This window comes from Lipomyces oligophaga (genome assembly GCF_038497815.1).
Source record: "Lipomyces oligophaga strain CBS 7107 unplaced genomic scaffold V1516scaffold_8, whole genome shotgun sequence".
Lineage (NCBI taxonomy): Eukaryota > Fungi > Ascomycota > Lipomycetes > Lipomycetales > Lipomycetaceae > Lipomyces > [Lipomyces] oligophaga.
This window is the reverse complement of record NW_027117792.1, coordinates 269931-294457: the sequence shown is the minus strand read 5'-3', so window position 1 is coordinate 294457 and position 24527 is coordinate 269931. Positions and strand designations below refer to the sequence as shown.

General features: G+C 46.3%; 9 protein-coding genes across 9 annotated transcripts; 6 read left to right on the top strand and 3 right to left on the bottom strand.

The window, feature by feature from the left end:
* Positions 1 to 17: 17 nt before the first annotated feature.
* V1516DRAFT_680984 (thioredoxin-like protein) lies at positions 18 to 717 on the top strand. Its single transcript, XM_066923179.1, has 3 exons — positions 18 to 170; positions 249 to 516; positions 572 to 717. The coding sequence occupies exons 1-3, from the start codon at positions 121 to 123 to the stop codon at positions 629 to 631; spliced, it is 378 nt and encodes a 125-aa protein (XP_066775344.1). The 5' UTR covers positions 18 to 120; the 3' UTR covers positions 632 to 717.
* V1516DRAFT_655984 (uncharacterized protein) lies at positions 670 to 2126 on the bottom strand. Its single transcript, XM_066920331.1, has 2 exons — positions 854 to 2126; positions 670 to 805 (listed from the first exon to the last, which is right to left on the bottom strand). Exons 1-2 carry the CDS (start codon positions 1889 to 1891, stop codon positions 713 to 715), a joined length of 1131 nt encoding a protein of 376 aa, XP_066775343.1. The 5' UTR covers positions 1892 to 2126; the 3' UTR covers positions 670 to 712.
* A 24-nt stretch (positions 2127 to 2150) lies between these two features.
* Positions 2151 to 5274, bottom strand: V1516DRAFT_680979 (uncharacterized protein). The gene is made up of 4 exons (XM_066923178.1): positions 4552 to 5274; positions 4421 to 4485; positions 2894 to 4374; positions 2151 to 2841 (listed from the first exon to the last, which is right to left on the bottom strand). Exons 1-4 carry the CDS (start codon positions 4845 to 4847, stop codon positions 2254 to 2256), a joined length of 2430 nt encoding a protein of 809 aa, XP_066775342.1. The 5' UTR covers positions 4848 to 5274; the 3' UTR covers positions 2151 to 2253.
* Positions 5275 to 5430: 156 nt separating this feature from the next.
* Positions 5431 to 6773, top strand: V1516DRAFT_680977 (RNA polymerase III subunit Rpc25-domain-containing protein). The gene is made up of 5 exons (XM_066923177.1): positions 5431 to 5675; positions 5755 to 5851; positions 5907 to 5993; positions 6051 to 6114; positions 6212 to 6773. The coding sequence occupies exons 1-5, from the start codon at positions 5565 to 5567 to the stop codon at positions 6513 to 6515; spliced, it is 663 nt and encodes a 220-aa protein (XP_066775341.1). The 5' UTR covers positions 5431 to 5564; the 3' UTR covers positions 6516 to 6773.
* On the bottom strand, positions 6407 to 7703 carry V1516DRAFT_680974 (uncharacterized protein). The gene is made up of 2 exons (XM_066923176.1): positions 6887 to 7703; positions 6407 to 6825 (listed from the first exon to the last, which is right to left on the bottom strand). The coding sequence occupies exons 1-2, from the start codon at positions 7586 to 7588 to the stop codon at positions 6661 to 6663; spliced, it is 867 nt and encodes a 288-aa protein (XP_066775340.1). The 5' UTR covers positions 7589 to 7703; the 3' UTR covers positions 6407 to 6660.
* A 768-nt stretch (positions 7704 to 8471) lies between these two features.
* V1516DRAFT_629043 (SRP40, C-terminal domain-containing protein) lies at positions 8472 to 8998 on the top strand (the record flags this gene model as incomplete). Its single annotated transcript, XM_066919870.1, has 2 exons — positions 8472 to 8615; positions 8768 to 8998. Coding segments are annotated over 2 exons (375 nt in total), but the record flags the coding sequence as incomplete, so codon positions are not given.
* A 1916-nt stretch (positions 8999 to 10914) lies between these two features.
* Positions 10915 to 12661, top strand: V1516DRAFT_554631 (uncharacterized protein). Its single transcript, XM_066919206.1, has one exon. The coding sequence runs from the start codon at positions 11243 to 11245 to the stop codon at positions 12320 to 12322; it is 1080 nt and encodes a 359-aa protein (XP_066775338.1). The 5' UTR covers positions 10915 to 11242; the 3' UTR covers positions 12323 to 12661.
* Positions 12359 to 13006, top strand: V1516DRAFT_611529 (velvet factor; the record flags this gene model as incomplete). The annotated part of the gene is made up of 2 exons (XM_066919301.1): positions 12359 to 12654; positions 12841 to 13006. Coding segments are annotated over 2 exons (462 nt in total), but the record flags the coding sequence as incomplete, so codon positions are not given.
* A 971-nt stretch (positions 13007 to 13977) lies between these two features.
* Positions 13978 to 15315, top strand: V1516DRAFT_680968 (uncharacterized protein). Its single transcript, XM_066923175.1, has one exon. The coding sequence runs from the start codon at positions 14066 to 14068 to the stop codon at positions 14834 to 14836; it is 771 nt and encodes a 256-aa protein (XP_066775336.1). The 5' UTR covers positions 13978 to 14065; the 3' UTR covers positions 14837 to 15315.
* Positions 15316 to 24527: the final 9212 nt, after the last annotated feature.

Here is a 24527-nt window from a genome sequence, read left to right as displayed (position 1 = left end):
TAAAGTGCAAGCCAGCTCTTAAGACAGCTAAACATAATTGATATCGCCATTTTCAAATCCGAAAAGCCTAAATCTTTAAATTTAATTGCTTAGCAGACCGGATTCTGGTATTTCTTAATAATGGGAATGTTTAGCGCATTCAACAGTGCACGTACGGTGATCACTTTGTTGTAAGTATCGACCGGCATGTCCTTGAGCCACCTAGATTTCACTCTGTCGAAAGATTGCTAACTGGTCTCGAAAATAAGTCACTCGCCGACTTCATCAGCGTCGCGCCGGATTCTACAGTGCCTTAAACAACACGAGAGTTCTGTATCAAATCGGTTGTACGACTTGGATGTCACAGAAGGCGTTCCAACGCGAGATCAGTTAAAAACAATTTTGAAGTACGCTGGAGAAACCAAAGTCTCGTCGATTGTTCCAGGAGCTACGTCGTATACGGAGGCAACAGCGATTCTGGAGGGTGGTGAGAAGAATATTCTACGTCCGATGGTGATCGATTGGAGTAATGGCAAGGTATTCGTTTTGTGAGATTGTACGAAGAGGATTACGGTGCTGATCGAAGTTTTAGGCTATTCTCGGCGATGACGAGCCAGCAGTGAAGAAGTTGCTTTCTACTTTGGAAAAGTAAAATAAGATGATTTAAGTAATTGGATCAAATCATTTATAGATATTCTTGTATTATAGCATATATCATAATGCACAACTCCTCTCATACCTTGACAGAACTGTCCAAGTCTAGTTCATCGTTATCACTAACTTCCGAGTCTATGAAGTCCATAGCTGTATCGTTCAGCAAATTTACCTATCCAAATTAGCGGGTGAAATATACCGTTAATCTAGCACGACTTACAAATGGTCTTAATGCGGCTATGAGCTTAGCCAATTTATCGACCGGTTTCTCGCCAGGCTTGAAGTTGTCATCGCTCAGCCGGGTTGAGATCGTGAAGCTTCGAAGACAGAGTAACTTTAAGTCCTTGTGGTCCTTTGAGTATCCTTTAGGGCCTTTTTTTAAGGCATCTCCTTGGTTCATGGCTAGGAATTGCTCCAGAGGAGTATGTGATTGATCTCTGAAAAAATATTTTCTCAGAGTTTGCTCTTGTAAGATCGATTTCAATCGTTTGGCACCGCGGTCAATCATTCTCCTCATCGCCGCAAGTCCGTCATTATTGCAATCAGATAAATGCCACATACCCCCGATCATTCTAATTTCGCCCGGTTCGAGATGGAAGTAGTAGTGTGCGTAATGTCCTTGTCGGCCCGTTCTCGAAAACGCAGCCGAAAAGTACGGCTTATAAGGGGTCTTGTCGTTTGAAAATCGAACATCTCGATGAACCCGAAATACTAGATCTTTGACTGGTAATGGTGGCACCGTCTCGTCGAGATCGACCACCCGTTCCGCTAACACTTCCACAAAATCGTCAAAGTCCTTTTTGGCTTGTCGATATTCTTTTTCATTATCCCAAAACCATTCTCGATCGTTATTCTGCTTCAACTCGCGTAGAAATTCAAGCGTATTCGGGTGAATCGTCGCGGGAGAGTACCCGATCCCTCCATCTCCGCGGGCTTTCTTGTGCGGAATGAAATGCTCTCTGAACTCGTCCTCATCCTTTGAAACCTTCCTCTTGGAGCTCGATTTCACTTTTGCTGGAGCTCTTTTATCTGTGCTCGATCCACTCGTCCGCCTTCGCTTTCGATTTGACTCTTCTTCCTCCTCTGCTTCTGAGAGCTCAATGACAGATTCGACTCCAGACTCATTCGCCGACATCTCTTCAAACTCACTTTCCTCCTCTTCACTAGATGAAGATGACAAGGGTGACTCTTCCGAATATTCTTTTTCCGCCTTAGTGATGACCGCTTTAGGTTTGCTCGCTCGTCGTTGTCCCGCCATGTTTCCAGTCTTCTGCGGAGTTCTGATATTCCGATATCAATTGAATAAAAATACAGGCTGTATACCTACTCGATTTATATCTCGATATAAATAATCAAAAAAATTAATAATCAGTATTCCTTATTTAACACTAGCTATTGAGATCGAATTGGGCTTGTAATAAATAATTAGTTATTACAATACCGCATTCAATATCAGAACCGCGAAACTACGCGCTCCCACGTGACTTTGACGCGTACAGCAGTAAGTACGAAGTCGGTCGTGTTTGTTCGGACAATTTCATTTTAGGTTACGTCATTGTTAATATCTTACAAATAATTCATGTCGCATACGCGCTGATACAACGGCGCGAGGTGATAGTATCATACATTTTCGTTACATTCCAGTTGAGACAAATTACCAAGGCCATTGTCAAGCTCAGCAAAAGCTACTTGCCACGAAGCTGCTGTGTAAGATAGTGAGTTGATTCCACTTGATCGACCTACAACAAGCGGTGTCCAGATAAGCTTGTCCGGTTCTAAAGCAGCGTGTCCAAGAGCTTCCCAGTTCGATATTATGCTGGTTATTAGATTGCTGTCAACTCGAATTTGATACTCCGATCTTTCTGAGCCGTTATCCTCAGGTCGCCGAACAAGAGCCTTTAACGATTCAAGTCCTGAAACGACGTCGTCTGGAGTCATTCCTGTCCGTTTTGCGAGCTCATTAATACTAATTGTTTCATTTTCTGTTGTTCGCATATTACGAAACTCATAGCTCAAGGCCAACTTCCAATAGTTCCGGTAAGAAAGAAGCCCAAGATCTGAAAGTGGTTTCTCAGGCGTCCCAAATTTCCCTTCCACTCGTGACAGCATATATGAAAATGCTATCAGAAAATGCCCGTATCCTTTCCGGCGATATATTGGTAACGTCAAAATGCAGGAAAGATTATAGTTTGTCGTATTTCGCTTTTCCTGGGCTTTGATTAGCTATTGAAACCAAATTGAACAAACACTAGATACCAACTTTTGAAAAATAGCCAATAAAGTGACAGCCACGGTTATCCGTCTCTGTGAGAATATAAAACAGGAATGGTTCGACATCATAATACAGTGTCTTAGAGCCAAGGAAAAGTTTTGCCAATAAGCATAAGTTCTGGCAGTACAAGGTATTTTTCCTTCCATCAACTTCGAAGACAGACAGATTTCCCGATCGATAGATTTCATCCCCAGGAGGATGTCGGTACAGGCATTTCAGCTGGTGCCGCCAGTTAACATATTCAGATGGCATATACTTGAGACAGAATTCGCAGATATATAGTAGCGGCCGTCGACTATATTCTTCAGGATAGGGCGAAATATACCAAGTATCGATCTCATAATTCCTGAATCGAATAGCCCTAATTTTAGAAACAGCTTGTGTGGAAGGCTCGGGAGAACTCTCTACTTCTTCCTCTTGTTCTGAAATATCGATAAACGATTCATCCGAAGATGAATCAGATGTATTTGCCATTTGCATCTCACTAGGAATGAGCGAGCTGCTAGGTGAATCATTCAAATTGCCATTATGTAGATTATTAGATTTCTTCAATGGTGATGAATCTACTGATCTACGACGCACTCGCCGAGACCTTCCTAGTCTGCTCTTCTCTTGCTCTAGAGCAAGTAGCATTGTCTTGCCGAATGCCATTCGGTCAAATGATGTCGGTACAGTCTTTGAAGTTGCAGACTGTTTGGCTGTCAAAATTCCTCCGTACGGGACCTCTTCGTTCCCAGACTTGTTCTTTGCTGAGGGAAAATAGGCATTTCGCTCCTCCTGATCATATGTTAGATATCCAGAGATCCCTAGATTATTGAAATGAATATCAACGTGACTGGCTAGTTTTATTAAGTTTATTTTCACCAAATAAGAGTGCGCCGTCTTATTGAAAGTAACCAAATTATGTTCTTTCACTCGAGCTGTGGTATTGGATTTGGAGGCAGCGACGGGGAGAGGTCGAAATCGAATACTGACTCTGGATCTTCGCTCCAGTTTTGAATCTCGATTGTCTCGAGACACTTTAATGTCCTTGCTATTGCCGTCACTACTTGCTTCGTCTTCAACCATCTTCTCGTCACGTCTGCGCTTCTGGGATTGTTGAGAGCTGAATGATTGTACAAGCTCGCTTGCTAATGTTTGCGATTGACTTCTCGACGATATACCTCGATTTTGACGTAACTGTCGTAGCCGTGCAATTCCATTTGAAAATGAATCATGAGACTTTAGAGGGATTTCTGAAGGTTCGTTATCCTTCTTGCGCAATTGACGCCTGTTGCTCTGCATTGAGCGAGTTGAAGTCCGCTCAGGAGGAGAACTTTGAATGGCCGTAACAACAGGAACTGCTTCAGGGAGCAAACGCAAAGACCGGGTAGAGTTGAACTTTTGCTTACAAGTACTGCAGAGCCACTTCATTTTCCTAGCTTCCAGATAGCTCATTTGCTCTTCTGTAGCTAAGCAGATAACATGGACTAGTTGATATTAGCTCAACTCAATCTGAAGTTGCAAAACACATACCTCGAGCCTCACCACATTGTGTGCAATCCTTATATTTTCTATGATTGTACCTATTTCCGCATATTCTAGAATAATGTTGGTTTTTGTTTCTGGCTGGATGACGAGAAAAGAAAGAACAATGGCAAACTTACATGCATGGATTGCTCTTGATTTTAGTCAATGTTTGGCCGGATCTCGTTCGAGACCTAGGACTTTCAATCAGTTCCGATATATGAGCAGCCTGAGATTCTGTTGATCTCAACTTTCGAGTAGGCGACTCAAGATTCCCACCGACCTTTTCGGCTGACTGGATATCCACTGTAGGCGAAGACGTTGATAACTCTAAGGCGGGATCCTCAAGCACGGAAGGAGGAGAAGACAAAGTCGAAGAGTCATATTCCAGACTATCACTTGTCATCATATCCTCCGCAGAATAAATTCCAGACATTGCGACTTTGGTTTGGTGTGAATTAGTAATCTGGTGGATTTAGAAACAGACAACAGACATGGTCGTTCAACAGAATAATCGACAGGCGGCAGTTAGTTTCACCAGTAGCAATCTATCTCGAACTGCGATCCCGTGAATAATTATATTGTAACGCACAATTGAGGGGTAATTGCAATCAAGTTCAGATCCAGAACCTTTAATGCAAAGATGCCCAAGATCAGGCTGAACAAGTCGCGACGAAAGAGTCCCGCTCTAATCGAGATCCCAGAAAGACGGTCTGCGCCCAAAAATAGCCAACCATCCAATGGTTATAGGAAAAGCAGTTTTTTGCCAGCAATTCGCTCTTTGAACGGCCTTTATGTTCCCAAACAAGTAAAATGGAAAATAGAAACAGAATTAAAATCTTCACGCGTGTATGTGTTTCCCCTCCCATTTACGCGTACTAGTTCCTTACTTTCAGAACTCTTCCTTGCTAAACACGATAAGACATCTCACATTGACCTAACCCTGAACATCTACTGGGGCAATTTAGCCCTGAGTGGGAGGATTCGAAAAATGTTCGTGCGGACTGCTCAAGAAGGAAATTTGATGATTCACAGTCGACGTTAGTCTTTTGGAACTTATTAATTTGGTCAGCGATATCGGACGTCGACGAATACAAATAGAATATGAGCCTGTGGAGCTGAAAAATTCATTTCTCCCTCAAGTTACATAGTCATGTTTGTGCTAAGTCGGATATCCGACCTGATCCGTATTGAGCCTTCGAAATTCTCGAAACCTACAGATGAAGCAATTGAGGAGGAAATAAACACAAAATACGCGAATAAGGTTTGTTTTCTTTCTGTTCAAGCTCGTTCAGAGAGAATCTTCTTTATTCTAAAAGGTCGGCTTAACTGATCTTGCGCAGGTTTTACCAGACTTAGGATTATGTGTCTGTCTGTATGATCTGTTGGAAGTGGGCGATGCCATGATCAAGCACGGCGATAGCGGGGCATTTGTTAGAAGTGAGTTTTGGGGCCTAAACCGATTCGTGATTTTGCGAGGCTAAGTTGCAATCAGCATTGTTCAGACTCGTCGTCTTCAGACCGTTTGCAGGTGAGGTCATGATTGGCACTATTTCATCCTGCTCTCAAGAAGGTCTTCGAGGTATGTACCTATCTCGTTTGTTTTGTTGGACCTATCACTTAAGACTAACAAAATTAGTGAGAACTGAGTTCTTCGAAGATATATTTATCCCCAAGGAATATCTATTCCCAGGCTGCTTATTGTAAGTTTTGTACCAGGCTTTGCATACTTGCGATCATCTGGACCTAAACTCTGCATCGTGAGTTGATTTTTAATATAATATTACTAATATAATTTAGCATTCCGCGCGAGCAAGCATGGATATGGCGGACAGATGAGCAGGATCTCTATCTCGACGTACATGAACCTATTCGATTTCGAATTGAACAGGAAATATTCACAGACCAGTCTCCTCAAGGACCACGTAAATTCGACGTCCGAACCACCGGAGAGGCACGCGAAGAAACAGCAGTTGATGCGAACCAAGCTGCTGCCGAACAGATGAAGTTACTGCGAAATGGGACAGGGTTTAATCTAGTTCCACCTTATTCTTTGATTGCGTCTTGCCAGACCCCAGGCATGGGCCTGCTGAGTTGGTGGTAGACTTTCGTTATATTTGGTTAGTATCATTCGATTAATCCAAATCGCTCAGCTTGTACGAAATCTACTTGTACGATATCCGGAAATATATATTTAAGACAAGAAATGCAAAATCCCGTAAATGCCAATTTTATCCTAGAGAAAGAACTCAAGTTCGAACTCGTGCAGTTGCAGATGATCGAGAAGAATGAGTTGAACTCGAAAGTGTTGCCTCAGAAGCTACTTTCGAACCTCCTTTCGCTAGAGTAGCTTTGGTTCGTGTGCCTCTGCCTGCAGAATCCAGATCTATGGAACTCAAATCGTCTTCTAAGCTCTTGGAATTTGTCAGATATGAATAGAAATAATTTAATTATAACAAGAATAAAAAAACATACTTTGAGCTGGGTCTTGTAGAAAGCAAGTTTGTTTTCTAAATCCAAGCATTCTGCAATACCGAGATCTAGAGCGTCTATAAACGAATGCTCCTTGTTTGAATCAGGTTCAAGCATCGCAGTCACGGTCGACCGCTCGACAAGTTGCAGCTCCTGAAGGATCTGCTTTTCTAGTCCGCGCGAAGATTCTCGATTTCGCCACGAGAAAAATTCCAGAGTCTGCTCAATCCCTGAAACTTCTTGGGCAGTTTTGGCAGAAGAGAGCAGATTAAAATAAGCTTGCGTTGAAGGAGCATCATCTTGTCCGGTTGTCTGTGGATTGCTCGATGAGTCAATTTCTGAAGGATACTTGCGAGTCTCTGAGGGAGAGGTCGAATCGCCCTGAGCAGTATAAACATGGGCGGAAGTTGCCTGTCCAGCTCCACGGAAGGACAATGATCGCAATGATGAGGCAGAAGTAGGTTGATCTGAAGTCACGGGTCCAGTATTAGGGGGCGTGGGATTGTGCATCGCATACCTGTCCGGCTTCGAAGCTGCGATGGAGGTAAAAACCGCTCGCCGGTTGCCAATAATGGAGGTGCTTGTAGGAACGGTGTTTGAGCTGGGATTACTAGACATTGAACCTGACGAGTTGCCACGTCCCTGGAGCACACCAGGACCGGGTCTCTGTGTTGAGCTGTAACTACTCTGGTCTGAAGACACCATTCTTCTCTCGATAAGGACCTTTGAAGTAATCTTTTCAGCTGTGTCTTCTTTCTCTGGAACTCGACACGATTGAGGATCTAGCTCGTGTTCTGTCGAATCGCGAATATCAAAGATGAGGTCGCTCGAGGGGGCTTTAAGACGACACAAACGCCTCTCATTAGAGATAGGGATTTTGACGCCGCACGTACAACTCCCAGTCTGCGGCTTGGAGTAAGGAAAAAAATTGAGCTCGTGCTGGCAGATTTTCTCGAACTTTTATCGTGGTTCGAGCAAGTGTTGATATAGTTGGTGTGTTTTGAGTTGGTTTAAGATTGGTAAAATGAGTTTAGAGGACACTGGAAAGTCAGAAACTACCCAGAAGGTAGTTAAAGAGGTCGGAGCATTTTTACGTCGTCAAGGTCTGAACAAGACTGCCAAAGCACTAGCAAAAGAGATCAAGAAGGTGGATCAGTTTAAGGACCTGGAAATCGGCGAAACAGATGAAGAGGAAGACCCGTTAGAGCTTATTTTTTGGGCATGGAATTCAGGAAAGACCAAGAAGCAATTGAAAGAAGAGAGCAGCGAAAGCGAAAGCGAAAGTGAAAGTGAAAGTGAGAGTGAGAGTGAGAGTGACGATGACAGCCACGATGACAGCGGATCTAGCAGCAGCAGTAGCAATGAAGAAGATGGCAACGATAGAGAAGTTGAAAGCGGGAAGGAAGAAAACAATAATAGACTGAAAAAGACCGAAAAGGCGAAGCAGAGTAAAAAGGAGGCGGAGAGTGAGAGCGGTTCAGATAGCTCGAGCGAGTCAGAGAGCGAATCTGATAATTCTTCAAGTTCAGGGTCAGACTCGAATTCAGACTCAGATTCAGACTCAGATTCAAGCTCAGATTCAGGTTCAGATTCAGACTCAGATTCAGATTCAGACTCAGACTCAGATTCAGACTCAAGCTCTGATTCAAGCTCGCCCTCTGATTCTAGTTCATCATCAGACACTAGTTCAAAATCCAAAGATATCAAGTCAGACGCTGACTCGGCAAAAACCGTTAAAGGAAAACGAAAGAGAGAAAGCTCTGATGAACCCGAAGAAGTCGAGGAAGATGAGGGCAACAAGCGAAGAGCTGGAGAAGAAGAAGACGAGAATGGGATGCCGAAGTAAGTTAGAAGTGACACAGCATGCCGACTGGCTTACTAAAGCATGACAGACGATTTAGTCGAATTGATAGAAACAAAGTGAAATTTGCGTCCGGAATCCTGCAAGACAACACGTATAAAGGTGCAGCGGGAACTTGGGGTGAGCTGGCAAACGAGAAGTTGGTGCAAGTGCGCGGAAAAGACTTTACGAAGAACAAAAACAAGATGAAGCGCGGAAGCTACCGAGGTGGTACCATCACCATGGCTAGTGGTAGCTATAAATTTACTGACTAACTGGAGCACATGCTGGTGGTGTGGTGGACGAAGGGCGAAAGCAGCTTGGTTTAGAGCGATGTAAACGTCGCGAGAGGAGACAAATTATTGCGACCGTCAAAAATACGACGTGTGCTGGAGGCGCTGGATTGGCCTTACAAAATATGTAGACCGTGTGTGGGTGATGCAGAGCGCGGCACAAGGAATTTAATGAATAATTGCCTAATAGAAGAGATAGATATTTGGAAGGTTGACAGAAAATGATCCACTGGAGGGTAGAGGCCACTGGCAAGGTCCATCGGCGCTGAGAGTTCAGACCATAATCCAGAGTGGGACTAGGAATCCCTCTGCTCCGTGTTCAACATCCGGTCTGTACAGCGGATTGGTTGCCTGACATGGAGCACCACTAGCAGTAGCAGGAGAGCAACAGCAACGACTGTTAAATCGAGCGTTGCCGCGAGAGATGCGGGAAGCCAGCAAAAAACCCTGACGAGAATTGTCTGGCACTCCATGAAGCAAATCCACCCATACATGACCCACCATCCACAGATTGTCTAACTCACCCATCTGTCCATTTGTCCATTTATTCATCCATTTGCACGTTCATCGTCCCCTCTCTGGCCCAGCCGAGACGATCTTCAGCCAGCCAGCAGCTGGCTGGCTGGCTGGCTGGCTGGCCGGCTGGTGGTGACCGGCACAAGCACCAACTGCAGACCACCGCCAATCCACAGGCAAGCAACATCACCTGGCGCCTGCACAGCTCAACACAATTAAAACACAGTTAAAACACAGTTAAACCACTGCTAAACACAGCTTAACCTTATACTTCGTCGTCCTCTGGCCGCGTGCGCGCTCATGCTCCGCTTCCGCCATCGGGTACCGTACCCAGCACGCATCTGGCTGAGGTACGAGTGAGGTTAGGGCGCTGGAGGTCGGTACTGGTGGAGACCAGGCATGAGGTATTTTGCACAAGTAAGTAATACCAGGAGACGGCCGTTCTCCTCGGCTGGAAAGCCTCGGTACCGGGGGAGCCGGTGCATTACAAGTAATACTACAGAACAACATCCGTACTCGTAGCAGCAGATTGCACAGTTCTTGTTGTGCAGTGCTACAGTCCATCTACTCTCTCACTACCGCTATCCGCCGTCTCCAGGCTCCTGGCCCCTTCTCTGCTCACTCATTCCCAGAACTGCCCGCCTGTCGTCGATACCTGCCCGCTCTCTGTCTCTACCCCCCGTATCCTGCCCCCCGGACACCCCGGCCTCCCGACAACACACCCCTCCCCCTTCGCTCGCCCCCTGCGGCCATTGTCCTGTCTGCCAGACACAAACAAAACACAGATACGCTGCCAGCACATCTCCTGCCGTCGCCGGCCCTGTGTCTCTTCGCCTCCTGTGTGTGTCGCGCTCTTCCTCGCCGTCGCCGTCTGCATCTCTACCTCAACCTTGCCTCGAGCAGGCTGAGGAGGGGAAACCCCCCCTCTCCCCCCTCTTGGTCCACGTCATGTCTTCTGTGGTGTGTAGACTTCCCTGCTCTACAGTACACTACTTCGCCTTACCGCCTCCAGCGCGCGGTTTTGGTTCTACTCTGGTTCTACCTGCCTTGTTAGCTGCTTCACGACTCAAAAACAGTACGGCCGGACTACTGCTCCTTGTTCTTTCCGCCTATTCCATCTTCAGCGCTTCGCCTTCTATTTCTCGCTTTAGCTCCTAAATCTATTTTGCTGCCTCTGCTCGTTCTCCTCGTGCTCGTCCTCCTCGCGCTCCTCGTCCTCCTCGTGCTAGTTCTTCCACTGCTGTTTATTCTACTTGCTCCTGCTCCTGCTCCTGCTCGTCGACCTCCCCTCCATCTCGCTCTCCGTCCGCTTCTGCTACTTTGCTCGCTTCTCTTCCTCCCTCTCTGCCTCACTCAACTCACACTCTCACTCACTCACACAATCCCTCTCTCTCTCACTCACTCTTTCTTTCTCTCCCTTTTATTTTCTTTCCTTTCTCGCACTCTCTCTCTTCTCTCCTACTCTCCTTCCCCTCCTCGTCTCTCTCGTGTCTCACTCGCACCTATCTTCATGTGTCTTCCCGTCCGTCCTGACATATTCCTCGCTTTCCCGCCGCTGCTCTCTCGCTTACTTACTCAGCCCTCGCTCCATCTGCTCCCGCTCTGTCCTTTTCGTCGCCAGCTGAATCTCCCGTCTTCTCGGTCGCTCACCGTCCTCCAATTCCTCTCGTCTGTTCCTTCTCGAAACACCTCTCCTGTCGCCATGTCGACATGATCAGCTCTTCACCCTCCCCCCAGAGCCCTGCTCCGCTTTCTCCTCCTTGGTCAAGTCCGCACTCCTCCTTCGTTTCTCACCCTCACCGCAGACCTCGACTGTCGCCTGTCCGTACTCATGATCCTGTTTCTATTATTACTCGCTCTCATCCTCGTCCGCGCCCTCACCATCGACCCGCAAAGTTCCGCAAGATATGTTCCAGAGACTTGTCGTCCCTCCATTCTAGCCCTCGCTTGTGTTGCACTGGAACTTCCTATTCTTCCTCTCGCTCCCCCTACTGTGCTGGCCAACAGCTGCCTTCGGACATATTCGTCGAACCGACCTTGTCCTCTGCTACGTCCTCGTCCGCAGCATCCTCCTCGCACGTTCACAGCAATAATAACCATAATAGTAATAATAATAGCAATAGCAACAGCAACAGCAACAGCAATACTCCCTCGGTGTCTGCACAATCGCTTCTCCAGCAAGATAACTTCGCTCAGCGCCCCGAAAGACGTTCTCCGTCCTTGACCGCTCCCGCCCCGGTTACCTCCAACCGTCCGCAAGTTGTGCCTTCGTCATCCTCTTCTCGCTCAGTCACAGCTATTGCAAATCTAATAGACTCGCCCTCACCGTCTCCTAGACCATCCAGCTCTCAGTCCTCCCCACCGACGGCTCGGATCCCGCTGAAGAACTCGTCATCGTCTTCGCCCTCGCTGGCTCACCACTCGCTCCCTCCGCCTCCTCCACCAGCTCCACCAAGACATCATCTTGTTTCTTCACAGTCTGCTTTGCCTCTGCTTCCTCATACTCCTCAATTTGAGCAGCAGACTCGCTCCTCCCCCTCTCTCATCTTACCACCAGCTACTACCTCTATCTCAGGTCCTGCTTCTATTTCCTCTCCACCGTCGGCTCCCCAAACCACCATAATCCCTACACATGGCTCCTTTCCCACAACCAACAGACCGATTCCGATGGCCGTTCGGCGGAGAGGTTTACGTCTTGAGGATTTTGTATTGAACATCATCCAGCAGCCGCTTCGCTGTAAAGCAGCTGCGGGATCATCTGAACGAGGTAGCTATTTATTTTACGTCTAGATATTTTGCAAATTCTAATCTTCTTCAGCTTTAGTAGACAGGAAAGCCGTGGATCCTCCTCCAATTGTGCAGCTGATCGTTAATGACACCGATCCAGCACATGACTGGCTCCAGTCGCCATTTTTCTTTATGTGTGCAAATCTCTACGATCCTGATCATGATCAGCCCATTCCTCGTTTACCTTCGGAAACTCTCGTGGGGACCCTAGTTTCTTCGCTGCATAGAGTTCGAGATAGAAACGACCACGAAGGGGGCTACTTTGTATTTGGAGATATCAGCGTGAAACTGGAGGGCCGATATAGGCTGCAATTTTCCTTGTTTGAAATGTTAGAGTAAGTGCTTGTTCCTTCCTCTTAATTTATTTTGCCGTCACCCCTCCCCCTTTTTTTATTTCCAATTTTTCAATTCGGTTTCTATTTCTCTCTGGGTTGGTTGTGGTCTCAGTTTTTGGCGCTCTATACTAGGCTAGAAATGGAACACAACCCCCTGAATTCTTCGACCTGATCAGTTCCTATCAGTTTGACTAACATTCGGCATAGCGGCGCTCAAGTAGAATTCATCACTTCGGTGATATCGAATGTATTTGTTTCGCATTCCGCAAAGCATTTTCCGGGAGTGCTCGAGTCAACCGCCCTTTCGCGCCATTTCTCGGACCAGGGCGTTCGACTGCGTCTGCGAAAGGAAACTGGTGCACGTGCCAACGCTTCAAGGCTCAAAGTACTGGACGAATCTATCGATTCAACTGCTGTCTTAGGATCTGCAGGAACAACTCCAGGTTCTATGCCATTGCCGAGCGCAGTGCCGACTACTCGTAATGCTCAATCACCTTCAGCATACAAAAAGACAAGGCTCATGCCGGCCTCTGCAGGTGCAGAATCGTACGGTGGAGCTGATTATTTTTCTTACTCCAATTTTCCGCGCAATAGTATGAGCAGTGTGACAACTCATGGCTCAATCTCATCTGCGCCGCCAGGAATGTCGTCACCTGGAGGTACTACTCAATCTGGTGGTCTGAAAGAGCCTCAATCTGCCTCCACGCCAAACGTACCTGGATCCAATGTGTCGAGACCGCTTGGAAATGAGGGAGTTGCGATCAAAGCTGAAGATTCATACAATCATGCCATTGGAATTGCACGTTCAAATCAAGCTAGTTTACAGTCTTCTTCTGCTGCCTACTATGAAATACAACAGCGGCAACAGCAGGAGCTGCAACGGCAGCAGCAAGAGCAACAGCAGCAACAACAGCAACAACAACAGCAACAACAACAGCAACAACAACAACAACAGCAGCAGCAGCAGTATTATTATGCTAATCGCCCTCCCGAGCAGATTGACAATCGCTCTCAGGCTCCACCTTATTACGGAGGTCCTAATTATTCTCAACCTCTTGGTTCATCTATGCCAGTTCACTCCGCGAATACTCATTATGGAGTACATCAAGTCGCACAGCAGTCTCATCCTGCTGCTCCAGCTCAGTATCAGGAAAATATTCCCCCATCGTATGAAAATACTGTATATTATCGACAACACGTATACCCAGGATCTGCTCTGCCTCCTACTGTACCTCACGGACTGCCACCGGTAGCGCAACCAATGAAGCCGCCTGGATATCCGGAGAATGTGATGTATCAGCCTGATCAACAACAACAACAACAACAACAACAACAACAACAGTTACATCACGTTCCACCGCCCTCTTCAGTGCATACTCCCCCGGTTTACGTGCCTCCTCAAACGGGCACAATGTCTCCAGCGCCTACCACCTCCGAGTATGGACCGATCTCTGCTCCTCAGCAGCCTATTAGTTCATATGCTGCAGCACCGCGAGAACGAGGAGACTATGGGCCTCATTCAGACTTAACATCGGCCTCTTCCCCTTCTTATTCGACTGGTGATCGAGGGAGACAAACACCTGTGCGTGGTGCGCCACCTCCGGTATGGCCGAATCACTCGATGGAATACACTACGCAGCCTCCTCCAGTTACTCGTGGTCGGGGACAAATAGCATCTCAGCTACCGCCACCTCCTCCGCAATACGGGATTTCAGCACTACCGCGACCTGAATTGGCAGCTGAATACTCGCCGAGTAGAGCGGGAAGCCAGCTATTGCTTTCACAACCTATGAGCTCGCAGACGGGCCAATTAACCGGATTTGGATCGTATCCATCAGGTCAATTGCCTTCGAATGTTCCTGCAGGAGCGGTGCCAACAGTTTCGCTGGGTAATGCAGGCAGTGGTGGTACCGAAACACCGGCAAGCAACCTGGCTGGTGCGGGAAGCGCCAGTGGACAATTGTCAGTAAATGTAGGAGGAACTGGGCAGCACTCAGGATGGACTGCTTCAGTATTACAGCCATCGCTCTCTCCACATTTGGGTCCGAGACCAGCCCTTGGTGGTCGGCCATTAGGCAATTCTATCACTGTTGATAGCTTTGGCCGTGTACAGTTACCACCGCTTGTATTTGATAGGAATGGAGGTCCTGCCAGCGCACAAGCCAAAGACCGACCAGCATAAAAATATGATTTACCGAACAGTCGGAATATTTTATTTCAAAGTTGCTAATTTTAACTGGAGATTATTAGATATAGAGAGGATGACAGAAATTGACGTGCATAATTGTAAGGAATAATTTTCATTTGGGGAAGGGCAAATACAGCATGTGAGCGTTTTGATTTCGATTACTGCAACGAGGAATAAAAATAATTAGAATTGTGTTTTGTTTGGAGTTTACAGTACTACTTGTGTTTTTTATACAATCATATTATATTATTATTGTTATGTTGATTTCTGTTGATTTTGATTCTGTTAGGAGTACTATTATCATTTACTCTCTGTTTAGGAATTAGCTGCATATGAGTTTGTGAAGGATTCTGGAATTGTATTGTTACGTTCATGTAAGAAAAGTAGCTTGTGACAAAGAGGGTTTGTTAGAGCGCTTGAAAGTATGCGTGTTGAGTATCTTAAATTCTAATAAAGTCCGCAGTTTTTAGTTAGGTCAGTTAAATTGATAGACGAGGCTATTGCTTGCACAGACTATCTAAGAAGAGTCTAGGATGCGAAACCCACGAGTCCAGACTTGTTTAATTTTGTATACTATATAAGTCTCTTAGGACGCAGAGATATATATATTTAGGAGGCTTGATGGAGTTCAAAAGTTGCGAAAGCAAAGCGTCCGTATACAAATAATCTCAAAAGAATTCAAATGCACTAGCGAGAAATCAACAATCAACAGTTAATGATATTCTAAAGTATTATTACGTGAGAGAAATTACACTTAGTCTAGCTTATGTTGATCTAAGCTAGCGATTATACAATTCCGTACCGGTTTTGTAGGAAAATCCGCAGAAGGAGCTTACTGTCTTGAAGTCTAAAATCATAAGCAGTTGAAAGATTGGAGCAAAATAACATCGAAAATCACAATCCAGCCAAATATTACATAAAAATATAAAGTTTGAATGTGTGTAATGAATGACTTGAGCTGAAGGGCCGGAGAAAGGTCAAGCAAAAATAAGATTAAAATGAATAAAATGAAGACAAGAGTAATAATAAAAATAATAAAAGAAAATAAAATAAAGTAAATATTTTTTGGTTTGGTTGAGTTTAGTTTGGTTTGGCGCGATACCGGTTTAGCTTTAGACCATAGAACTGTCATTAGTTCATTTCCCCGTGTCTTTTAAGTGTGCACACCAGCCGGCGCTCTCTGTCTTACCACTCGGTATTGGCGGATTTTGAAAGGACACGAAAAAAGGAGGAGGAGGGTCGCAAGTGGAAGCAATCTACAATACGACAATTACGGCTTGATGTCCAGTGAGGTGAGGCAAGCAGCTTTGCGAGTAGGCGCATGCAAACAACGGAGAAAATCGACAAAACCGGGGAAAAAATCAAACGAGAAAAGAAGCAAAGATTAATCAAGAAGACATCATAGCATGTAAAAAGCAAAGAATGGCCAGCAAAACAAGCAGAGATTGGTTTATAGTTCTGGACAAGCAACAATGCAGCAATAATAGGCGAGAAGCGGATTACCGAAGTAGGACGACGACTGTCAGGCTAGGGTGTGGAAGCAGAGTGAGTGCGTTGGTGTTTGCTGTCCTGCTCGAACTCTCCCCGTTAAGCTTCGGTGGTCGCTATTTTGCTCTCGAGCTTGCGCTTGTGTGTTGGTTCTGGATTTTACAAACCGCGGGAATCTTTAGAGACCGAAATGAGCCGACTGGAACATAGGCCATGAAAACCAATATATTCAGCTGGAGCGGCCATTCACCAAGCCGCTTACTATCTAAACCGAAGAGCTGGACAAGCTCGCGAAAGGGGTCGCTCAGGAAAGGGGTGGCTAGTCCGACACAGACGCAGAAATATAGATTTGGGACTACGCCGTAAATCACTCGAAGGCTTTTGCTGGGGTCGGGGCCGAGACGGCGATGGCGCGCGTAACTGACCGCTCGTAGGATTTTGCAGCTCTCGTACATTTCTGTTACGTCGTAGCGAAGTGGGCTGCGTGGAACACGTCCGTCATAACTGGCTCATTGAAAAGTTCGGTGTCTGCGGCGGAATGATGCCAGATTATCTAGCCGTCCATGAGTCTCTGTGGTCGGCCGGCCAGCCATGTCGGAGCCTGTCCAGCCTTCCTAGCCTGCGTCTCCTCTGCGCGCTGCAAAGGACAATATTTTGTTTTTTGATCTGAGGTCTGGCGACATTAGCGTAGAAGACCCTTCCGCCCTGCCTGTTTAACTTCTGTTGGAATCTAGCCTGGTTCACCAAGCCAGATTCCTACAGATTGCGCTGCTAGCGCTATCTGGTTTGAGAAACTAGAGGCGAGATGACTAGGCGGGATATCCAGCTACCTGGCTTGAGGGATGAATGGTGGCTTACAAGCCAGGCGGCCACAAGGAACGATAAAACAAGGTGAAATGCAAGACAATACAGGAAATAAATCAAATTAAACAACATTAGGAGTGAATTAGCGTGTAATCTGCTCTTCTATCTGCCGAAGACTATTAGAAGAAAACCCTGCTTGCTTGCTTTTGCATACGACATGAATGGCTGCATGACGTAGTGACAACTTTCTAAGGACCAAATTCCAATTGCAATGCAAACGAGGCCCGTCAGCTTCCACGTATTCGAGAATATCTGACTGCTCGGACATTACGCACGCGCTAGTCAATGGCTATGTTTCCTATTTCAGTAGGATTAGAGATAGGGCAGCAGTTGGCATGTAGAATACGCTCGTGTTAACCCTGCGGCCATCCACTTATCTGTGACTGACAACACATCGAGACCTCACAGACTCTTGGGATGATATATGTCGAAAATCTGCTCCGTCAAAATTTATGATCCGCCCTTGATTTTCATTGGTGCGCACAGTACAGCTTGCAATATCAAGGGCTGCTGCTACGGACCAGCATCGAGGAGCCCCATTTCAGAGATCCCTCGGTCCAGGAAAATTATCCGGCGCGGCTTCTGGAAAATCCCTATAACCGTTAGCAGCACCAGGCTGTCATGGCTGCTCTGCTCAGCTAGTCTACTATGGTGATTGTATGGGTAGAAAACGATGTGCAATATGCTTTTTTGGCCCACAATGCTGCCCGCTGGAACGTAAGCTGGCGTGAGTCTTTTCTTTTTATTTATCCAGTATCCAGAGGTAGAAGTTCTGGTCAGCAAACGAGTGAAATAAATCACCGCCGATTTGGAAGCTTGTGACGGTGAGCGCACCAGCGGGCATAACCCGTGTCCATCCCTATTATCCCTGCTATATTCTACGCAATGTGAGCGCTCCCACCTCCAAGTCACGAGCTGCAAGTACTAGCGGAAGTCGTAGCAATGGTGGTAGTAGCGGTTGCTTTATAACGGTGCGGAGCTAGAAAGTATTCCCAATTTGTCAATATTTTTATTTTGTTCCGTTTCCTGTGTTGTGGTCGACCAAGAGATGGCAACCGCTGTTCGATCGAATGGCCAAACGCTATCTCCCAAGCCTGCTGCGCCATATTGGGTGGACGCGCCGAAGCAGACCAGCATTCAAAGGTTGTAGGCATCGAATATACTCCTTGGAGAAGTAGCAGTCCTAGTGGCACACTATTTCCAGCTCGCACGAACCTTCCCCTCTCTTCGTATTTGATCATCGTTATGGCCAACAGCCGGTCTTGCTTAGGTTGGAATTCTGACCATCGCTGGCGGTTGCCCACCGACCAAAGTTCATAACTGTAAGCCATTTTCGGCTTTGAGCGGCGACCGATAGACGATCATGATCTCGGTGTGCTATATTCTCCTTTTTGATTTCTGCTTTAGTCTAAATTTGATGACCACGAGTATAAGCAACATGTCACTTAAACAGTTTCTACACACTTCGCCGGGGGTGATATTTCAGTCGACAAAGATTGGTACTCCTTCTAGTGGGCTGCCTCCAGCTCGTTCCTCCCTTCTTTAATTTTTTTTACTTGCTCCGTCGGTCTTCTACCAATCGACGATTTTGAAACGTCGCACTGTGTGCCGCCCACTACTAAAGACAGCTAGCTGACGGTTGACATCATTTTCAGGATTCGTCCAAAGTTTTGACGACGTCAAGCATCAGCGGTTATCTTGCACTTCGGTCGTGCTCTTGTCGGTGTTGCGGGGACGTGCCGAGTCTCGAACCTAAACGAACAGCAAAGGACAGAGTTTGAAATAACAGACGTCACAACCAGGACACAGACATCCACGCAGGCCTCCTTACCTGCCTGCCTAACTTTCGACCTAGCTGTGTTCCCGCTCTTGTCCCTACAAATAAATACCCACCAACGAACTGGCTTCGTTGGCCAGACACACCTCCGTACAATCTTGACGAGAATTTCGTTTTGTATTCCGATTAAGTTACGATTTATTAACTCTACTTCTCCTAGCAGTTATATAAAAGTTCACGTAATTAGCCGGTGAGGGAATTCATACAGTTAGGTCTCAGAGACTCGCAGTGGAACAGATGCACGGGAAGATGTTCTGTCTGTTCTACGCTGCTCTGCGCTTACTCAGAATCAGCCATCTTTTCAGGGGCGAAGAGGAGGAGCAAAACCCAAAGCAAGACTGAGAATCAGCGCATCTCGCGTCTGCACCAGCTCCATTCTTATAATTTATCTGGAAATTAATATTCACATAACACATGAGTCAGCAACTTCAATTTCCAATTTCTCTCGTTCGCCGAAATATCCTCGGACTTGTTCGGCATAGACTGCAGTTCCAGTGCACTTACGTAACGGAAACGCTCCTGGGGGCTCTTCCATGACCTGTGTGTGTCCATTTGTTCGCGATCAGTGCTGAACGGCACCAAATGTTAATTTCTGCTGGTCTCCTCCAAGATCTCCTAGAGCCCTCACCAGTCTTAAGACGCTAACATGCAGCCAAAAATACACAGAAAGAAAATGCGCCGTCTGTTGTTTCATGCAGCTTTCAGATCAGTCAGAATTGTCACAACTCTTGTCCTGTCAACCTCGGCTCAACAGCTTCTGCTGAATATTAGAAATTCTCTTTTATTACTTGCATAATTTGGCTACTATTCTCAAATCTCGTGTTCTTACTTGCACCACCTTTCGATCCATCAGACCATGTTAGCTATACCTATCAGCAGGAGCGACTGCAATAGGTAACTAGAACGCTAATTGAGGTTGCCCATGTTTTCTTTAGACCAGAGATCTGTGGCACTGAACGGCGGCAATCATGCCCACCCATCTTAATCCAAAGAACCAAACATGGTCTGAGACCAGGCCGTAGTAACAAAAATCATATGGACAATGACGGGAAGACGAGCACTAACTTGAGCTGCGCACATGATTATTTTGGTGGAGAATTGATTTAATGGGAATTGCTTCTATACGCTATTTACTCCTTAGTCGGACTGTCGCCTGATAGACTCGTCTTTGGACTAGTTTCCGTTCTGTCTCACTTTGCATCGCATGATAATAATTGATCAAGATGCAAGCAGACCGAGTACACTCACATTGGCAAGACACAATTGCTCCAGGTATACAACAAGTACACTACTCAGTAATTGGAATAGCACGACAATCCTAACAGAGTGCAACTTTTAAATCCGATCTGCCGGGCGGATCCTAATTGGCACCGACCAGCGGCACAAAAGCGCCCTCGCGGCGACATTACGCTGGCCATCTTCTAACTCAAGCACACAAAGACCTGGGAATGAAGAAGATCAAGAGCGGTAAGAGCACCGACGACTAACTTTTGTGGTGGCATACTTGCCAGCCACCGATTGAAACGGAGAAGAACCCACTAGATGTACCATAGGTTCACGCATTGAGCTCGATATTCTACGAATGAAGAATTAAATAAACACAACAAGAAAAAATAAATTTAAGAAAAAAAGGAAAATCTTCGTTTTCGCGTTCAATCGAAATTAAAATACTGGCACTCAATATTGACTGCACAGTCCTTTCCAAAATTCAGACATCTGTTCACTAAATTACAGGTCAATATTTACCGGCTAACTCCAAAGTTGTTACAGTTGTGTACATTTCGACTAGAATTTCTTGCATCTTTGCATTATCTTTATTTGGAACCACTTGGTGTGAATAAAATAAACAATTGTTATTATCTGTGTAATAAATATGTGATTGATTTGTACGTTGTAGTAGTACTTGGACCAGAATCAGGCGGATTAAGTTTAGCAGAGAAACCGACCTGGGCACTTCTAGTTCACCGTCGCCCCATCGTCGCCCCACCGTGGCCCCGAAGCTAGGAACTCGGTTTTCAAGCTTATAATATGGTAAACTTGTGTGGATGAGACGAGACGAGGGAACTTCCCGCCGATAACGATGCTGCTAAAAAGAAACACCGCTGCAACAACGGACACTAAAAGCTGTGATTTATTTTTAACAGATAATCATCGTCCACAACAGCACTGTTGTCAGCCTTAGACGGTCCTTCCATCCCTTAAACTAGCAGTATATTTCTCCAATTTGTTGGATATTCACGTGTTCGTTCCCGTCCAAGTTGCCCTAGGCTTCTCCTCCTGTTCGTATCGGTGGGATGATGCGCACGGAACACGAGATGACTTTGGCACTCCCAGCATTGCAAAATGAATATCGGACACGAAGTTTGGCCCAGTTTTGTCTGTGCATGAATTCCCAAATGGCTTGAGAAGATCAGTACTTGGGTACAAGAAATCCAAAAATTGCGGTCTGCAACAATTCTACGAGCCTATGACTGTATAATTCCAGCTGAACAGAGTGTACAAATCGTGTATTTCAGCTATTACGATACGGGTAGTCGAAAAAAAACATTTTAACTGCGCTACCTGATACTGATTGCTTTCGTTGGGGTGGAGGGCGAAATAGACGAGCGCAGACGTCATTTTGTTCTGTTCATATGTTCTCACACCACTGGGGAGTAAACCAGATTAGATGTACCGTATAGAAATTCTACTGTTGCAAAACTACAGTAACCTAATTTGGTCCATATACAAGCTGACCGAGAACTGGCGACTCGATCGAGACGAACTACAAGTATCTAAAAAAACAGTGGCCAGCTGATCTATGACTATGAAGACGAGAGTTGATCAAACTAGAAGAGGATGTGTGGGTCTACTGGTTGCTGACCGGTCGGCAGCTTCCGCTTTGGGGACGATGGTAGATGACAAGTTGACTACTCCATCTGTGATTTCATCAATCGAAGTTGCCATATTCGTTGTAATGAAGTGATTCCCAACCCCACCCATTATTATTAGTGAGAGACGCGCAGGTGAATCGAAACCCGTCGAGAGGTCCTATACCGATCTATGCGATCCATATGGCCCACCATTCTTCAAGAGCCGTGGTTGCCGCCATCGCGCGAACCACAAGCAGCCACCTCCGACAAGAGCAAGCAGTGATCACCGGGCGGAAAGCTATATACGGTCGTGAACGGCAGTGGCCAATGTCGGCCGTAGCGCTCACTGCACTCGCCTCGCTCTAATGATTTTGCTTCCCTGAGCTATTGTCGGCCGGTTCCCAGCACTTTGAGGGTAACAACAAGTAGGACAGCAGAACCCAATATATATTCTTATGTCCGATCCCAGTCTATAGAGAAACGCTCAACATAATTTTTTCGTTGCTCGAGGTGAGAAACCTTGCTTTTGCTGCTACCTTTCGAGCTAGCTGGCAGTTTGACATCTTGTCTGTGCCTGTTTGACCGCTCAGCGGGCTCTTCTGTCATGATTGTGTTACAGGTCCTATAACCGTTCTGGATCTCCGGATAGCTCTTAGCTCTCTCTCTTGTTTGGGTCACTAGCGGCGGTGCGCGGTCGGAGCAGGATCGGACGTGGGGTTGGTGTGCACGGGAGACTTGTCTAGCGGCGGTCGTTTCGCTGGGCTGATTGTGAGTCTTGACGGCACGGCGATCACACAGACAATGCTCAAAATGGTCGTTGAGGGAGTGCGCAACTTCAGCGAGATGCTAAACAGCTACAGAGACAGGTTCAGGTTCGCCTGTAGCTCAGCCCAGGAGAGCGGGCAACGCGCGGTTGAAAGATCTGTTATCAGTTTCTGCCGCCAACTGTCCTGATCTCGTATACTCTCTATTTCCGGCGGCTCATCTAGGCTTTGGTTCTGCGTTCATGGTCTGGGCAGCACGACCTCCCGTCTTCTTTCTTTTTTTTTTTGTTGATTTCTCTGATCCACTGTCCGCGGAATCACTGACTTCCCGGCCTGACGCACGACGGCCATAGAGCGAGCGAGAAAACCAAATTTTAATTTTTTTGGTTATGGATGGAAGAAACGCCTCCTAAACTGCCTCTGTACAATAGCTACCGTAGTCCGCTGGTGCTCCTGGGTGCTGAAGCTCTCCAAAGCCAGGCTCAGGCTCAGGCTCGGCCGTTGCTCGCCCAACCGTCCGCTTCCACCACCCACCTACCTTGCTGCGGTAGGTTTTAGCTAGAACCCGCACCGTACAGCTTATCAAGGTTAATATTGCAAATTATGTTTTTCTTTTTCTGAGTTTCCTTCACCCCCTTCCCCCTCTCATCCTCCCTGCTTATATTAAGTGGACACCAAACCCAACACTACCACAGCTGTCACACTGTCCAGATCGCTAGTGCGGGTAGCTGCTGGTCTTTCCCACGACTATCCAAAAACCTACTCCAGCTCTCAGGCTCGGTCGCGCTCTTGCTGCACTGACTGTTTTGCTTTTTCTTTCCGCTACCGCCATAATATGTATTGATTGTTCTCTTTGGTCCGCTTGTTTCGTGCGAGAAAAATCTTCGCCTTATAGCGCATGTCTGCCCTTTCTGGCAGATGCCACTGCCAGGTGGACTTTTAATTTCCTTCGCTCGACTGGCTGTTGGACTGTGTAGGATAATCTCATCTAATCGGCCCTGACTTGCCGGGAGCCCCTTTCGTTGATTTCGTCTTTGCTCGTGTTGGTCTGCCTTTGCTGTATGGAGTTTGGAGTTTGGATTTGGATTTGGATTTGGATTTAGATTTAGATTTAGATTTAGATTTAGACTTGGATTTCGATTTGGTTTTGATTTGGTCTGATTACGTTTCTCTAATTTTCTTCTCCGACGTCTTATTATTCGCGCCGACATAAGGCATTTTCTATTTGGGTTATCTAACTGCTGTATGTGCAGAACCTTCGTCCTGTCTGTCGTATATCTTTCTCCCATTGGACTTCTCGGAGCGAGAACCCAAACTTTGCAGCCTGCAGCACCGCGCTCTGTCAAGCCCTTACAGTATATAGTCTATTTTGCGCTCAATATCGTCGGTGACGTACATTCAGAGTTTTGCCCAACGTTACTCTGCCAGGCCACAGCTAGTTCGATATCTTTTCTTGTACACATATACTCCGCAGTGTGGTTCCAGTGTGCTTGGCCACTCTTCTGCATCTCTCCTGGCTAGTGAGATCACGGATTATCATCGGCTCCTTGTTTTTCCTGACGCTCCAAGACTCGTAATTTTCTGTTCTCTCTCTTCGTCTCGGACTTTTTAAACTGTTTTAGCCAGCGTTGGTATGGCCAGCTGTTGAAGCTACTATTGCATATCCCTTGTGGTTCCTCTTTCGTTCAGTCGTAGCAGCAACAAAGTAAACGTAGCGTTGACAGAGTACCCGTCAAAGACGGATAAACGGATTATCAGAATTTAGGGAACACCTCTTAACGTCTGTTCCGGAATGTTTACACAAACATGTTATGTTTTCAAACAACTGTCTTTTTGGCCAGAAGTGACCTACTGCTGTATTTGCATAATCTGCAATCTGC

Coding starts and splice junctions, on each gene's coding strand:
- V1516DRAFT_680984 (XM_066923179.1), top strand. CDS start 121: ATGGGAATGTTTAGCGCATTCAACAGTGCACGTACGGTGATCACTTTG. Junction 171..248: donor CGTACGGTGATCACTTTGTT/GTAAGTATCGAC, acceptor CTCGAAAATAAG/TCACTCGCCGACTTCATCAG. Junction 517..571: donor TCGATTGGAGTAATGGCAAG/GTATTCGTTTTG, acceptor TCGAAGTTTTAG/GCTATTCTCGGCGATGACGA.
- V1516DRAFT_655984 (XM_066920331.1), bottom strand. CDS start 1,891: ATGGCGGGACAACGACGAGCGAGCAAACCTAAAGCGGTCATCACTAAG. Junction 806..853: donor TAGCCGCATTAAGACCATTT/GTAAGTCGTGCT, acceptor TAATTTGGATAG/GTAAATTTGCTGAACGATAC.
- V1516DRAFT_680979 (XM_066923178.1), bottom strand. CDS start 4,847: ATGTCTGGAATTTATTCTGCGGAGGATATGATGACAAGTGATAGTCTG. Junction 4,486..4,551: donor ATCAAGAGCAATCCATGCAT/GTAAGTTTGCCA, acceptor ACATTATTCTAG/AATATGCGGAAATAGGTACA. Junction 4,375..4,420: donor ACAATGTGGTGAGGCTCGAG/GTATGTGTTTTG, acceptor AATATCAACTAG/TCCATGTTATCTGCTTAGCT.
- V1516DRAFT_680977 (XM_066923177.1), top strand. CDS start 5,565: ATGTTTGTGCTAAGTCGGATATCCGACCTGATCCGTATTGAGCCTTCG. Junction 5,676..5,754: donor ACACAAAATACGCGAATAAG/GTTTGTTTTCTT, acceptor GATCTTGCGCAG/GTTTTACCAGACTTAGGATT. Junction 6,115..6,211: donor CTATTCCCAGGCTGCTTATT/GTAAGTTTTGTA, acceptor AATATAATTTAG/CATTCCGCGCGAGCAAGCAT.
- V1516DRAFT_680974 (XM_066923176.1), bottom strand. CDS start 7,588: ATGGTGTCTTCAGACCAGAGTAGTTACAGCTCAACACAGAGACCCGGT. Junction 6,826..6,886: donor TCTACAAGACCCAGCTCAAA/GTATGTTTTTTT, acceptor ACAAATTCCAAG/AGCTTAGAAGACGATTTGAG.
- V1516DRAFT_554631 (XM_066919206.1), top strand. CDS start 11,243: ATGATCAGCTCTTCACCCTCCCCCCAGAGCCCTGCTCCGCTTTCTCCT.
- V1516DRAFT_680968 (XM_066923175.1), top strand. CDS start 14,066: ATGTCTCCAGCGCCTACCACCTCCGAGTATGGACCGATCTCTGCTCCT.